The following is a 15,918-nucleotide window of genomic DNA, read 5'->3' as shown; positions in this document are numbered from 1 at the left end:
CGCACTACACTATATACTCTCTCACATCCACACACTCTTACATATTTACCCACTCACGCAGCCTGTCTCTTGTACACACACTCTCTCAGACACACACACACACACACACACACACACACACACACACACACACACACACACACACACACACACACACACACACACACACACACACACACACACCCCTCTCACAGGCTTATACTTCATCACACTCACGCATACATTCTACCAAGCATGCGCACACACACACTCTCACGCGGGCTCGCATGCATAGACTCACATTCTCTCTCCCTCACGTGTGTGCATACACGCACGCATATGTCTGCGGGGTGAATTTGCATTTGCAGAATTATATTTGCTGGTACATTCTATTTTGCTCGAAAAGTGCACAATCTGCAGGCAGTCAGTCCATGTAATATTTTATACATTCGACTTTGAAAATAGAACCAGTCTGACTCAAGGTTGGGATATAGACTGATTTTAACCTTGCACTTTTAATACATTTTCTGAGCTGAGATGTCATTTTTAAAAAAAAACCTTAAGTTATTTTAAGTTATCTTAAACCTTAAGAATGTGACTTAAAAGAAGATTTAGATATTAATGAACTGAATCCTGCAACCCATTCGAAAAGACTTAAGAACAATCCAGGTTTGTTCAATATATCATTTTAATTGCATGACACGGTGATCTTGTGCTATAAATTCTGTGTATTCTGATTCTGCCCCATTAGTTACCTGATGAAGGAGCAGCACTCTGAAAGCTAGTACTTCCAAGTAAACTTGTTGCACTATAATGGGCAGCACGGTGGCACAGTGGTTAGCACTGCTGCCTCACAGCGCCTGTAGACCCGGGTTCAATTCCCGACTCAGGCGACTGACTGTGTGGAGTTTGCACGTTCTCCCCGTGTCTGCATGGGTTTGCTCCGGTTTCCTCCCACAGTCCAAAGATGTGCGGGTCAGGTGAATTGGCCAAGCTAAATTGCCCCTAGTGTTAGGTAAGGGGTAAATGTATGGGTGGGTTGCGGGTCGGTGTGGACTTGTTGGGCCGAAGGGCCTGTTTCCACACTGTAAGTCTAATCTATAACTTGGTGTTGAGATTTTTGGCATTGACCCATGTGTAGCATGTCCTGATCTGCACTTACTTCTCCTGCCTGAGCCCTGTATAGCTTCATCCTAATTCTGGAGGTTTGAATTCCACAGTTTTGGGAAAAATAACACCCTCTTCTGGTCTCCGCGGTTACTGTCTTAAGGGATCTTTATCATTGAGTCATCAGTCACACCTCTGGCTCCCAGTGCTCAATGTTGTGACAGTTAAGATTGTTGTAAGAGGTTTTATTGTGTAATAATGTTGCTGCATTCATCCAAATGGAACTCAGAGCTGTCACCAGAATACCAGCTAAACAGAGGTCAATCATAATTTCAAGCTTTACCAATTTGTCTTATCCTCCGCTGCCCCCTTTCTATAACAGAAACCTACATGCAGTGCCTTTTTTTTAAAAGAAAGAAACAAATCTGAAGCATCAGTTGACATTTAACAACTTATTTTAATGCAAATTTAGTAAAGTCTTTGAAATCCCACCCCACCGTTTAGATGCCCCTCTGTTTCAGATAGTTGGCCACTTCGTGAACCTTCTTGTTGAGTGCTCCACCATGAACACCCTTTTTGCCCATCACAAACACCATGGTCTTGATGGTTTTGCCGATGCAGATGCTCTTGCCTTGACCACCCTTCATCCTCACATCCATCACTCCGTCATTGTTGACCATGAGGTTGTCCCTGATGACAGAACATTTCTTCCCCCCGATGGTGATGCCAGTTTGTAGGAAAGCCTTGCGATCTTGTCCGATTAACATGCTGACCTCCTGTGGGGAGATGGCTGCCAGTATACCTCCGGGCTTAGAAGCCCAAACAGACTTGTTGTCAGCATGACCCACAATAGCAGCATCTTCCACATTCTTATCCTTCAATATACTGTTGATGTAATTCTTCCAGTCCGACATCCTCTCCTTCGTTCGAAGATTGTTTTCAAGCACAAACTAGTATTGGTCCTGTCTCACCAGCAGCAGCTTGATACTGTGAGAGGATTGCACAGTCCTCAGGCTTTGTGACATCTGTGAGTGATGTCATGTCCTACACGACATAGCCTTGACATCACTGCAAAATGACATCACTCTTTATGAGATCATGTCATATGTTCTCCTGGTGGTTAACATCTTTGTGATTCAGCGACAATCGTAGCACTTTATTCTGTTCTTTGTGTCTCCTTTTCATTAATAAGATTCTCCCCCTTCCCATCCTGAGAACATATGATTTAAGAGCAGAATTAGGCCATTCAGTCCTTCAGACCAACTCACCTATCCAGTAAGAACCAGGGCGATCTAGTTGTGGTCACAAATCTGTTTTCTGTCTGTTCTCCAAAAATCTATCTAATTCTGCCTTAAATAACTTAAATGACACAATCTCCACCACTTTCTGGGGAAGGGAATTCTTTAGACTAACAATCCTCAGAGAGAAAAGATTATCCTCATCTCTGTCTTAAAAGATCCTTTACCATCCCTTCCTCTGCTAAAGGTCCTGACTTGAGCTGAGACATATTCCCCTTGATATGTGGCCCTTTCTCCATAACACACATGGTGTTTCAGCCAGGAATTCTTTATCCATCATAAGCCCTGTGCTCTTTGTAATCTTAGAGATACTTGTTCCTCATTCCCCCATTATCATGAAGTCCATTGTGACCCTGGCAAAGTTATCTCTGACAATTAGACGACTTTGTCTCTCAGTGGTGAGTGCAATGTCAGGTACCTTACATATCAGATGCAAGAGGAGCCCTTGTGAAATCATTGCCATTCATCTGTAACCCACATACATAAAATGCACTGTTACTACCACTGCACCCTAACTCACACAGACTTTTAATCTGCAGTCATCTGATCTCTTTGGACTCAGTACTACACTCTTACACACCAATGTACAGGATTCACAAGACCTGGCATAACCTCCAAAATAGCTAACAACATCAGCATGCAGTAAAGGCCTGTGGAGAAGGTCTCTCTCATGAGGCAGTCGGATTTCTACATAGGTAAGTGTAAGCTGGCAGGAGAAACGGGGTGTGGGGGGGCACATTAATCATGGAGTAAAAAGTGAGGTCTGCAGATGCTGGAGATCAGAGCTGAAAATGTGTTGCTGGTTAAAGCACAGCAGGTTAGGCAGCATCCAAGGAGCAGGAAATTTGACGTTTCGGGCCAGAGCCCTTCATGAAGGGCTCTGGCCCGAAACGTCGAATTTCCTGTTCCTTGGATGCTGCCTAACCTGCTGTGCTTTAACCAGCAACACAGTTTCGGCACATTAACCATGGTTAATAACAGTTCAAATGGGGTCAAGGAGCAAAGGGATTTGGAGGAATGCAAATAAACAAAACCTGAAAGTTCTGAAGAAGGGTCACTCGACCTGAAACTTTATCTCTGATTTCTCTCCACAGATGCTACCGAAGTTGCTGAGCTTTTCCAGCACTTTCTGTTTTTGTTACAGAAAGGAGCAAACCAGAATTTAGAAGAATGAGAGGCCTTATTGAAGCATAGAAGATTCTTAGGGGACTTGAAGGGTAGATGTGGCAAGTTTGTTTCCCCTTGTGTTTTACTGTAGGATCATAAGGCATAATTTCAGAATGAGGTCATCCATTTAAGACAGTTGAGAAAGATTTTTTTCTTCTCTCAGAGTGTAGTGAATCTATGGAATTCGTTATTGCAGAGGGCTTTCGAGACTTGGTCATTCAGTATAATCAAGGCTGAGATAGACAGACTCTTAATCAATAAGGGAATCAAAGCTTATGGGAAAATAAAGGAAAGTGGAGTTGAGGATTATCAGATCAGCCACAAACACATTGAGTAGCAGAGCAGACTTGATGGACTTCTCTTATGTCATGTAATCTTATTACTAAAGCAGACAGGGTCATGGTTCATTTATTGAGAGATAGAATTGAAAAGCAGACATATTATGTGGAACACCACCACCTGCAAGTTCCCCTTCAAATCACTCACCATCGTTTTGGAAACATATTGCCATTTCTTCATTGTTACGGGGTAAATAATATTTAAGGAATGTTAAACTTAACTGAATTAAAGTAAGCACTCTCAATCGAACACAACCTTTATAGCATTCACAAAAGCAAAAACACACAACCCCTGAAAGGAAGTGTAGTCAGTCACAGTGGAGTGAGCATTCACAGTCTTAAAGAATCCTAAACTCCTGAGACTTCGAGCAGGAGAAAAGGGTCAGAATCATCCCTTTTCTCCTCCTATATACTTTCATTGACTAAGTTATAGTATTTTCCTTCCATTCATACTTTTTGAGTTTTGATTGGTTGTCACCTGACCCCATTCTTTACCCATTCAAAATCTCAAAGTTGAAGAAACCAGAACTGAGCTTCTTGAATGTTGTTTTTAAATGTTATTTCTCTTCAACCGTATACTGTACATTTTGTGAGTGATTGGAACCTATTCAATTAACTCCCATAAAATATGTTTAGGGTTTTCCAAGAGCATAACCTGCTGAGAACAGAGGGACTTTACTAGTTAAACTTATGTTTCAGCCTTTCAGAACGTGTGTAAAATACTGAATACGAAAAGGGTATGAAGGCATGGGAGAAAGTGCAAAGATCTGCCCAAATGATACTAAAACTGAGGGATTGTATTAGTCAAAATAGATTGTGAAAGTTATATGGAAGAAGAACGAGGGATAATGTGATGTTTAAAATTCTTAAAAAAGGCTTGGGATAATAGTAAAAGACCAGAACGAAAGGCCATAAAGACAATCACTAATAAATAAAAATCTGGTTTTCACATTATAATGAGGTTAGTTAATCTCAACTCATTCAAAGCAATATCTGAAAATGACTACAGTTTAGAATCGATAAAATTATCAAAATTAGCAAATTTATAAATTGTTCTTTAGGCACCATTCCAAATAATATTTAAGGAATGTTAAACTTAACTGAATTAAAGTTAGCACTCTCAATCGAACACAACCTTTATAGCATTCACAAAAGCAAAAACACACAACCCCTGAAAGGAAGTGTAGTCAGTCACAGTGGAGTGAGCATTCACAGTCTTAAAGAATCCTAAACTTCTGAAACTTCGAGCAGGAGTAAAGGGTCAAAATCATCCCTTTTCTCCTCCTATATACTTTCGTTGACTAAGTTATAGTATTTTCCTTCCATTCATACTTTGAGTTTTGATTGGTTGTCACCTGACCCCATTCTTTACCCATTCAAAATCTCAAAGTTGAAGAAACCAGGAGTGAGCTTCTTGATGAGATTGGATGAGGGTAGATTTGATATAAGTCCCACTCAAGGGACTTGACCCTCAAGGAAGGTACGTTCTCAATGAAGCCAAACACATTGAGTATTAATCTGCAAATCCTTCTGACACGCCAATGGCAGATGATAAAAGTCAGAAAGATTCCCAGAAGAAATAGCACTAGAATGCAACATGCAGATAAAAGTATATATTGACACAGCAACTTGGCCTTCCTGAGATAACTGTAACCCACCACAAGATGATGGAAGGCTGAGAAAAGATGGACAAAGTCCTACGTCTTCACTGATTGGACAAGAATGGCGGGACACAGATTGAGGGCTTTGACCAAGAAATGTAAGAGCTAAGTTGATCGCTCTACAGAGAGTAGGCATGGACTTGATGGGCTGAACAGTCTACTTCAGTGCTTTGATGACTCTTCATAGCTGACAACCCATGCTTGCACTCAACCCTATCCCCTCATGCACAATTCTTGACTGTTCCCTGTTTCTGTATGGAAGGGGTGAATGATGTAGTGTGAAGGGATCCCTGACTACTCATTCAAGCTACTCTTCATCTTTCCCAGGTTACCCTCTGAAACTGCTGTGACTTTCTCTTACTGGTGATTTCCAAATTTCACAGTCCCTTAGTCCATGGAGGTGGAATTGGGTTACATACCCCACTAACTTCTGCCACTGCTAATATCTTACTTGTGGCAGTGAGAGTTAAGGCCCAGTGGTGAGTTGAGGGGTGTGCCTCTCTGTCAGGCAACGTGGCTTCTTACCGCTGGCAAATGGCTACAGTCCCAGCAACGATCATCACTCCTGGTGGTGCTGCCATGACTGGAGAGGTGCAGACCGTTTGGTTGATCAGCAAGTCTTGTAAGTGGATCTTCCTTACAGTTGGGAGTGCAAGTCACACCCGGGGCGGGTTAACACCTGATGATTGTCTCTGCCCCAACTTTCTTTCGACTCAAAATATTAACTCTGTTTTCTCTCTGTAGATGCTGTCAGACTTGCTGAGTTTCTCCAGTTTCTGTTTTTTGTTTATTTCAGATGTTCAGCATTCTTAACTATTTGTTCTATTACTGATAGATTCTTGTTAAACAAGGGAATAAAATGTTTATCAGGGCATAGGCAAGAACGTAGAATTGAGGTTACAATAAAATCAACCATGGTTACATGGAATAATGGAGCATTGTTGATGGGTTGAATGGCCTACAGTTGCTCCTAATTTGTATATTCATTTTTATGTGGAAGAGAAAGGGTAGCGTAATTACTCTTTAGGAGTTTGGTAACTTGGATGGATGGGTGGCCCCAGACCTCGCCGCATTTAACAACATTTTATTTAACTTCTTTTATCTCCATTGGCTGTCCACAGTCTCCCAGATTGACAAGTTGGCTGGATTTCTGCTGTAAGACTTCAGCTGTGAAGTTTGGTGGGGGGGGGGGGGGGGGAAGCAGCAGGGGTATGGGAAACGTTGGTACATGGGAGGGAGAGTGAGGAGGTGATCAGAGTGTTGGTTGATTGAGGCAGAGCGGCATGTTTTTTGGATTGAAAGGAACGATGTTGAGTTGGTGAAAGATCAGAATCATCAGTGTGCGGTCAGAGGTTGCAGGTAAGCAGGAATATGGGAGGGATGAGTTGGAAAGGTGGTTGGGGGAAAGGAGATTGGTGTCCAGTGCTGATTTTGAGGCTGAATTGGTAGGTCAGCCAAACGGAGTGACAGGGCAAAAGTTTTGATCTTTTTAGTTACCCAAGGCCAGTCTGGGTTAAATTTAAAATTTTTACCCGTTATTTTCCCTCCATTAAATGTTCAACCAGCTTGTGTTCAGATTTGTGATTTTCACATTTTAGCTTGTATGAACTGAAGGCAGTTGATTTTTTGGGGGGTAAAAATTATCTTCTGCAAAATTGTCTCTTGCTTCTCTAATTGTCCCTTTCATCTTTGACATCTCTAATTGATTCCATTGACTTCCATCCTCTTCCTTAAACTTGCAAAATATCGCAGCTAAACACACTTCTTTTTACAAAAAGCTTTAATTTGCTAAAGCTTTGTCCTGTAAACATAATCTAGGCTAGCACAATAAAGAGCCTGGCACGAAACTGCCCCAGGACTTTTACATGAGTCTCTCAGGTCCACTGTTATCCATTGCCAGATACATCATTGAAAAATACAAAATACTTCCTGGACAGCTACATCTCCTGCCTCACATTTGCAGCAACAAATTTAGACAATTTGTTAAACCTTGATTGTTCTTTGGAAGGTGCTTTTTTATTCCAACTTGTAACCTTTTTTTTTAAACCAAGTTATAGGATACAATGTGAAGACATTCAAATGTATTTCTATTCTTGACATAGTTAAAAATCACACAACACCAGGTTATAGTCTAACAGGTTTAATTGGAAGCAATAGCTTTCGAGGCACTGCATCTTCATCAGGTGGTTGTAGAGCAGATTCAGAAGACACAGAATTTATCGTAGAAGGGTTAGTGTCACAGAGTTGTAATGATATATTTGCTTAATGTATCATTCCAACTCCATGACACTGTAACCCTTTTGCTATAAATTCAGTGTCTTCTGGACCTGCTCCACAACCACCTGATGAAAGGCAGTGCCTCAAAAGCTAGCGCTTCCAAATAAACTTTTTGGACTATAACTTGGTGTTGTGTGATTTTTAACTTTGTCCACACTAGTCCAACACCAGCACCTCCAAATCATAATCTTGATATGTCACCTTAGAAAAGCTTTACTGTCAAAGAGTTCCCAGAACACAAATCCTGCATTGTTGTTTGTTGGAGAAACTAACTTGTCCATTAACTTCAACATGATGTTGCATTAAAAGGATTTGAGTGGTTAAAAATGCATTTTGGATCATTATAAGATAGTGCAAGGGTATAGAAAGTATTCATGAAAATAATACTAGGAATGAGAACTTACCATAATAGGGTAACAGTGATCCTCTTCGGACTTCTCCTGCTGGGAACTACTACTGGAGTATTGGCGCTGCCTGGAGTAATGGAGCTGTTTGTCAGTCAATGCTGAGGGTAGGACGTGTAATGTAATTCTGTCCACCAGTGTACCCTACCTGAGGTGAATTATGGCTTTGAAGTATGCTCCCTTGTGGCATGTTGTCTTCTTTCTGGTGGGGTTAGGAGAGAAGACGTAGTCTGTTTTCTTCCCGCAGCCTTTGATCTCATCATTTGTAAAACATTCCAGGTGATCTCTTTTGGACCAAAACATAGAATGCAATTACTTACTATTCTGCCCTTACAATGTGCTCTGCACAGTGTAACTTAAGTGTCATCTGCAAATCTGAAAGTACAATTTTGAGTAATTTTCTGCATGAATTGAAAATGGTGAAAAACTGAGGCCATAGAACAGAGCTCCATGTGTTCAGAAACTGAGCAGATTAGAAGCTTTGATGAGGAGACAGTGAGGTCTGCAGATGCTGGAGATCAGAGTTGAGAGTGTGTTGCTGGAAAAGGTCAGGCAGCATCCGAGGAGCAGGAAAATTGACATTTCGGGCCAGAGCCTTCATCAGGAATGAACTGATGAAGGGCCCATTCCTGATCAAGGGCTCCGACCCGAAATGTTGATTTTCCTGCTCCTCAGATGCTGCCTGACCTGCTGTGCTTTTCCAGCAACACACACTCAACCCTAGAGGCTATGACTGCTGAGCAAGTAACTCACATCATGTCTGCCCAAAGCCTCTCCCCATCTACAAGACACAAATGAGGAGTATAATGGAGTACAAACCATTTGCCTGGTTCAGTGCAGCTCCAGCATTACTCAGGAACCTTGACACCATCCAAGACCAAGTGTCCAGCTTGATTGACACAAACATTCACAAACATTCAATCCCTCCATCATGGATGCTCAGTAGCAACAATGTGTACTATCTACAAGATGCACCCAACCACTTCCATCTAGAATTCATGGACTGCAGAAAAATGGGAATGCAAACATCTGCGAGTTCCTCTCCAAGCAAATCTTCATCCTGACTTGGAAATATATGTATGTTCCTTCATTGTCGCTTGGTCAAAATCCTGGAGTTTCCTCCTTAATGGTATTGTGAACCTGTAGCAACTCACTACCACCTTATCAAGCACAAATCGGTCTGGGCAATAAATGCTGAGCTAGCCAGCAATGCCCACTTTCCATAAGTGAATTTTTAAAAATGCTACATATCATAACTCCCCAAACATCTTCCTTTCTTCCTAAACTTTTCTTCCCAACACTTAACCATGAAACATATTGTGTGAATTGAACTCATTTCTTTCAATAATCAGGAATCTTGTGACTCAGTGGACAGTATCTATGTCTCTGAGCCCAGGAGCTTTGGGTTTGAATCCCATTAAGGGAGCTGGTGGACAAGGTAGGTGTGTTTGTAATACAGCCAAGTAGTTGGTATCACCTTTCAAATGTTATCAGAAAGCGATATTCCGAGTCAACCATGTGATAGAATGAACATTGGAGGCTCTACTATCACTACCAATACTTCCAGGCTCCACTCTGTGTAAAAGTACATGTTCCTCCAGGAATAATATGTTGTGCAGGATCTTCACAAAGTCTACAATATACACTATCCATGGACACTCCCTTATGAACCATGACCTCCTCAAAATGTTTTGCCGGGTGGGTGTTACCAAATCCAATCTGACTCTCTTTCTTCAGCTCACACATGCCAAAATGTTCAATCATTGTCTCTTATCGTAGATTCTAGCAATTTTCCTCCAACTGATAGACTGTGCTTTCCTAGGGTTGAGTCTTCCAATCTCTGAAAGTCGAGGAGAAAGTGAGGTCTGCAGATGCTGGAGTATCAGAGCTGAAAATGTGTTGCTGGAAAAGCGCAGCAGGTCAGGCAGCATCCAAGGAACAGGCAATTCGACGTTTCGGGCATAAGCCCTTCATCAGGAATCATTCCTAATGAAGGGCTTATGCCCGAAATGTTGAATTTCCTGTTCCTTGGATGCTGCCTGACCTGCTGCGCTTTTCCAGTAACACATTTTCAGCTCTGAAAGTCCTCCAAATATGGGACCATTTCTGAGTCCCTAGACTGGCATGTTCCACTGTGCTGCACTCCTGTTTATTCAGGAGATGATACCAACTAACTTCCACCTTCACTGTACAATTATGGATATTGGTGGGTGTTAGATTCTCCCTGAGGCCACATCAGGACACATCTCTGGGCATGGCTTTACTGGACCTTAAAACTTCAAATTCACTCCAAACTGCTGGTAAAATTTGCCCTACCCCACCACCATTGTTTTTCATTTCTAATCCAAATGTCCAATTCTACTGATTTGAAAGTCTCCCAACAGCACCTTACAGCCAATGAGCACGTATTTTTGACAACGATAAAATCCTGCAGCGGCTGAAACATGAAATAAAAACAGAAGGTGTTGGGGAAACTTAGAAGGCCTGATGGCAGCTAGGGAGAGAGAAACACAGGGTGATGGCCTTGTAGCAAAATCTTTAGGGAGTGCAGTCACTGTGGTAAAATAGAAAAGGCTTACACCAGGTTGTGCACAGCAAGCTCTCAAAAACAGCATTTGATAAATGATTGGATAATCTGTTTATGATGCTGATTGCAAGATAAATATTGACATGGACACCAGCAAGAACTTCTCTGATTGGAAGTAGTGTCATAGGAATTTTTATGTCCATCTGACAGGGCAAGTGAGGTGTTTGTTCAGTATTTTACCTCAAAGCTGGCTTTTATAATGGCGTAGCACTCCCATAGGCCATGATATTATAAGAGCACAATAAATGGGAACAGGAGTTGACCATTCAGGCCACTGAATCTGCTTCACCTTTTAATGAGACCATTGATCTGATCCAATAATCCTCAACTCCACTTTTCTGCCTTATCCCCATAATCATTGATTATTTTACTGATTAAAAATCTGTCTACCTCAGCCTGAGCTGATCAGGCTTGCCAGACCTGTGTGGCGAAGAATTCCAGAATCATCACCTCCTGAAGAGGAAATTTCTCCCCATCTGCTTTAAATTGGCAGCTCCTGACTCTGATTATTCTCTCTGGTCCTAGACTCTCCCACAAGGAGAAACAACCTTGCCACATTTACCCTGTCAAGTCCCTTAAAAATCTTGTATGTTTTGATAAGGTTCTTATGAATTCCAATGAGTACAGACTGCACCCACCTCACCATAAGAAAGTCCAACCATACCCTTAATTAACCTCATGAATGTTTTACCACAGGACTGCATTACAATGTCAGCCTGATTTTGACTTGACACCACAACCTCTTACTTATCCCCCTGCCCAAACCAGCAGCAGCAGTAACCGTCCAGCGTAGGAGATCTGCCTGTCTGAAAATCTATTACCATTCTTCCAATAAAATTGAAACTTTAATCCATTAACTTCCCTTAATGTGATTGAAGATATTGCTACTGACTGCAGGAATTTAATGGACCAATGTTTCCCCTTCTCTTCTGGCCTCTTTGCTTCCAGATATTTGCAGACTTGGGTTGACTGCACAGCCCTTGAAAATGGCAGCTGGGACCCAATTCCAGGATTTTGGGAATGCCTTTGAAGGGTGCGGGCTGGTTCAAGTCGGAAATCAATTCCCAGGATTTCCGAACTTTTTATATTCCATTTACTCATTATACACGCTGCACTGTCACTCTGTGACCATTGAATAAATTTTTAAAAAGCTTTACAGAAAGGATTCATTTATAACTTTCCACTTTGTTAAAGTCACCATTTAAAAAACACTCCACGCACTACAACACTACCATCATAGGACAAGCCAGACAGAGAACAGCGAGGGAATTCCTAGAGGCATGGCATTCATCCACAAACTCCATTAACAGACACATGGACCTGGACCCCATATACAAACCACTACAGCTGAAACTGACACCCGGAAGCGGCAAGAACATCCATCAACAGACACATCGACCTGGACCCCACATACAAACTACTACAGCTGAAACTGACACCCGGAAGCGGCAAGAACAAACCACTATAAATACTGGAAGAAACATCAAAGCAGCGCTTCACAGGAGGCTCCAGTAGCACTGATGATGTTCCCTAGCCAGGGAACGAAACGTTTGCAGCAAAAACTTCCAGCTCGGCGAACAGAACCACAACAACTACAACCCAACAGTGGTACCAGTCATTCAGATGCTTTAGAGTTTCAATACCTGAAGCCACAAAACACTTCAAACTGCTTAAGTCTCTGTAAACAAATGTTATGAAGTTGACAACAGTGTGGACAGCTAGATCTGTCAATCCAGCAGGGGCCTCTATGTTTTAGCTCTCTTAATGATGTCTGGGCTCTCAGGTAAGCTGAAAATGTGTTGCTGGTTAAAGCACAGCAGGTCAGGCAGCCTCCAAGGAACAGGAAATTCGACGTTTCGGGCCAGAGCCCTTCATCAGGAATGAGGAGAGTGTGCCAGGCAGGCTAAGATAAAAGGTAGGGAGGAGGGACTTGGGGGAGGGGCGATGGAGATGTGATCGAGTCTGTTTGAGAACGTGGCTGAAGAGCTGCTGTGCAGAGGAGATGACCTGGGGGGTGCAGTGAGAGAGAGACTCACTGAGATCCTTGTAGAGGGAGTAAGAGAGCTTCTTCAAGGAAGGCATCCTTGCAAGAGGATTCGCAGTAGGTTAAAATCTTCGAGTAAAACGTGAGGTCTGCATCTGCAGACTCTCCGGTAAGCCTCAATGTGCATACCCTGGATTTCTGTTTGTCCTGTATTTGCGGCAGCCTTTCCTTTTAATTTGATGTTGCTGGAAATTAGTGCTTTGGGATCGCTTGAAACCATGAAATGTGCTAAATAAATGATATATAAATAATTATGTCTGAGAATCACAGAATTGTTCTGGCACAGAAGATGCCATTTGAACCAGCTGTATTACATAGTTGTAATCTCCTACCTTCTCCCAAACCACAAACACCATCTATCAAAATAATTATCCAATGCCCTCTTGAATGCCTCAAATGAACCTCTACCTTCATCCCATTTTTACACAGAGCATTTCATACTCAAAATACTCATTGTGTGAAAGGTTTTTCTGACATCATTCTTGCTTCATTGAAACACCACTTCAAATCTTTGCCCTCTCGTTCATTTTTCTTTTATATGTAGGAATATCTTCTCCCTACCTATTCTGTCCAGCCTGCTTATGATTTTGTAAACCTCCACCAAATCATCTCTCAGTCTTCTTCTCTCCAAAGAGAACTTTGTTAACTGCTTCACTCTGCCTCGAAGCTGAAGCTTCTCTTTCCTGGAACTTTTCTTGTAAATCACTTCTGCCTCCCCTGTGGCTTTCACATCTTTCTAAAATGTAGCACCCACAACTATACACAGTGCTCCAGCTGAGGTCTAGCAAATGTATTGCTCATATCCAGTCTCCTTGCTTTAATATTCTATGCTCCTAATAATAAAGCTGGAAATGCTGCTTTGAGGGCAGAGACCTGGAGCAGAGGAATAGATGTTTCAGCATAAGCCTTTCATCAGGAAGGACTGCTGATGAAGGGCGTATGCCCAAAATATCGATTCTTCCGCTCCTTGGATGCTGCCTGACCAACACACTCTCGAAAGTGGTAATTGTATTGGGCTAGTAAACGAGAGGTCTAGTTAAACCTCTGGGAACATAGGATCAAATCCCGCTGCAGCTGGTGGAACTTACATTCACATAATAACATTCGGATCGTACAGCTTGTCCCCTCAGTAATAGTGACCATGATAACTAACATCTAAAGTTTAAAAAAAAATCTGTTTCACTATCAGGAAAGATTTCTGTCATCTTCAGAACCTATATGTGACGCCAGATCCACAGCAATGTGTTTGACTCTTAACTGACCTCCTCAATTGTCCCAGCAAGCCAATCATTTCAAGGACAATTAGGTATGGGCCACAAATGCTCGTTTTGCCAGCGGTGCCCATGTCCCATCTCATGCCAAAGAGAACCCAATATCTACAATCTTTGCTACTTGGCATGTTGACCAGCTACTTGACCAGCAAGCCTATCCTTCTCTGTGTCCAAGTATCCCAGGGTTGGAGAATGTGATGGAGGGAGCAGTTTCTGGGTCCCAGATTGTAGAGGGCAGTGTGGCGTTGAGGTGGGCTACTGTCATTGGTGGATGGAGGAGGTGGGTTGCCAAACTGAGAAAGGGGGACCAGTAAGGGAAGTGCAACTGCCTCATACCCACAAACTCCATACCCCCCATGGTCCATGTGGTCTAGCATGCCATACTTTGTCTTTGTCCCTCACCTCCTGCCATTGGTCTTGAGAATGGTGACCACATGGGAAGCAGCTTAAAGTGACCATTAAATGGCCAATTTAAGATACCCCATAAGGGCATGAGGTGAATGGTCCAAAAGACGTGGCCCGTCGGCCTCACCTCCATCTCTTGGTAAAGTCACAAACAGGTTGAAAACGGGTAGGTCGGCAGGGGAAGGATGCTGGCATACATTTATGCCTCCATTAGATGGATGATCTAATTAAACCTGCAACTGACAGATAGCAGTCTGGCTTCTCATTTGTAGCTCAAAATGGAGCTCCAGTATGCCCAGCATATCATCTCCAAATTTTTTTTTTTCCCCTGTTTCTAACTCCAAACTGGATAGTTGGGAACTGTGAGATTCTTCCTGTCTTTCTGACCTCCCAGTCAGGACCAGCTGCTTTCTATGAGATGCCCCATGTCATACCCTCAGAACTCAATCCGAGCCTCAAATTTTCTGCAATGTTTGTTTTTTCTATTATCTGTATTTGTACCGAAAGATCTTATGAAGGAAAGAAACATGCCCTCCTGTGCTGGTGCTGCCTCAACACTGCAATTGAGCTTCTGTAACTAGGTTAATGTTTTAACTTGCAGCATCTTTATCATTGTTTGTGATCTGAATTCTGCTCTTACGCTGTCTTAAAACTAACCATTACTGTTTCTGACTGACATCCCCCTCTGTCTTCCAGTTTAAAGTCCTGTTCATGCTTATCTGTATCTTGTCACTGAGATTCTCTTAGGCTAGAGAGGATACAGAGGTGAACTTCAGTTGACTTTTTCCACTTTTCCAGCTCTATCCAGTGAACAGATTGTGCCTGTGATGGTTTGATCAAAGCCTGCGGTGCCCTTCCTCTGAATGCAGTGAGTGGCTTGTCAGCTGGAGTGATCTGCATGAGCAAAGTGAGACTGACCACTAGGCAGGGTTCCACAAGGAAGCAGTGCCAAGCTCTCTTTGTGCCCATCACACAAGGGCAGGGTAGGGTTGGGGATGGTGTCAAACACCCAGGGCTCTATAACAAGTCTGTACCCAGCTGTCCCTCACCAGGGCCTTGGATGAGCTTGTAGTTGGAATCTGATTGGTGGACAGATCCAGGAAGTGGAAGTTGCCCCAGCTTTGCTTGTTTAACTGAGATCTTTAGACACAAACTGAGTCTGGATTTCCTCTTGGTGCCAGGCTGGATGGAGCCACCCATGACGGTAATGTTTAACTCAGTATTTAATGTACATAATCGTGTTTTGCTTTGCTGCTAAAACTGGAAAGTTCCAGCTGAAAGGGCTGATGGTGTTGGTGTGCACATGTTCTCTTTCTGACTGGGGTTCTCTTTCCGACAGTGTCTGTGTATTTTTCACTTACATATTTGAGTGTTGTCTCC

General features: G+C 42.6%; 1 protein-coding gene across 1 annotated transcript; it reads right to left on the bottom strand.

Annotated features, from left to right (window-relative positions):
- Nucleotides 1–1,586: 1,586 nt before the first annotated feature.
- LOC132831467 (profilin-3-like) lies at nt 1,587–2,000 on the bottom strand. The gene has a single exon (XM_060849629.1). The coding sequence runs from the start codon at nt 1,998–2,000 to the stop codon at nt 1,587–1,589; it is 414 nt and encodes a 137-aa protein (XP_060705612.1).
- Between the last annotated feature and the right edge of the window lie 13,918 nt (nt 2,001–15,918).

Source organism: Hemiscyllium ocellatum, chromosome 33 (assembly GCF_020745735.1).
Source record: "Hemiscyllium ocellatum isolate sHemOce1 chromosome 33, sHemOce1.pat.X.cur, whole genome shotgun sequence".
Taxonomy (NCBI): domain Eukaryota; kingdom Metazoa; phylum Chordata; class Chondrichthyes; order Orectolobiformes; family Hemiscylliidae; genus Hemiscyllium; species Hemiscyllium ocellatum.
This window is presented reverse-complemented; position numbering and strand designations above follow the sequence as displayed.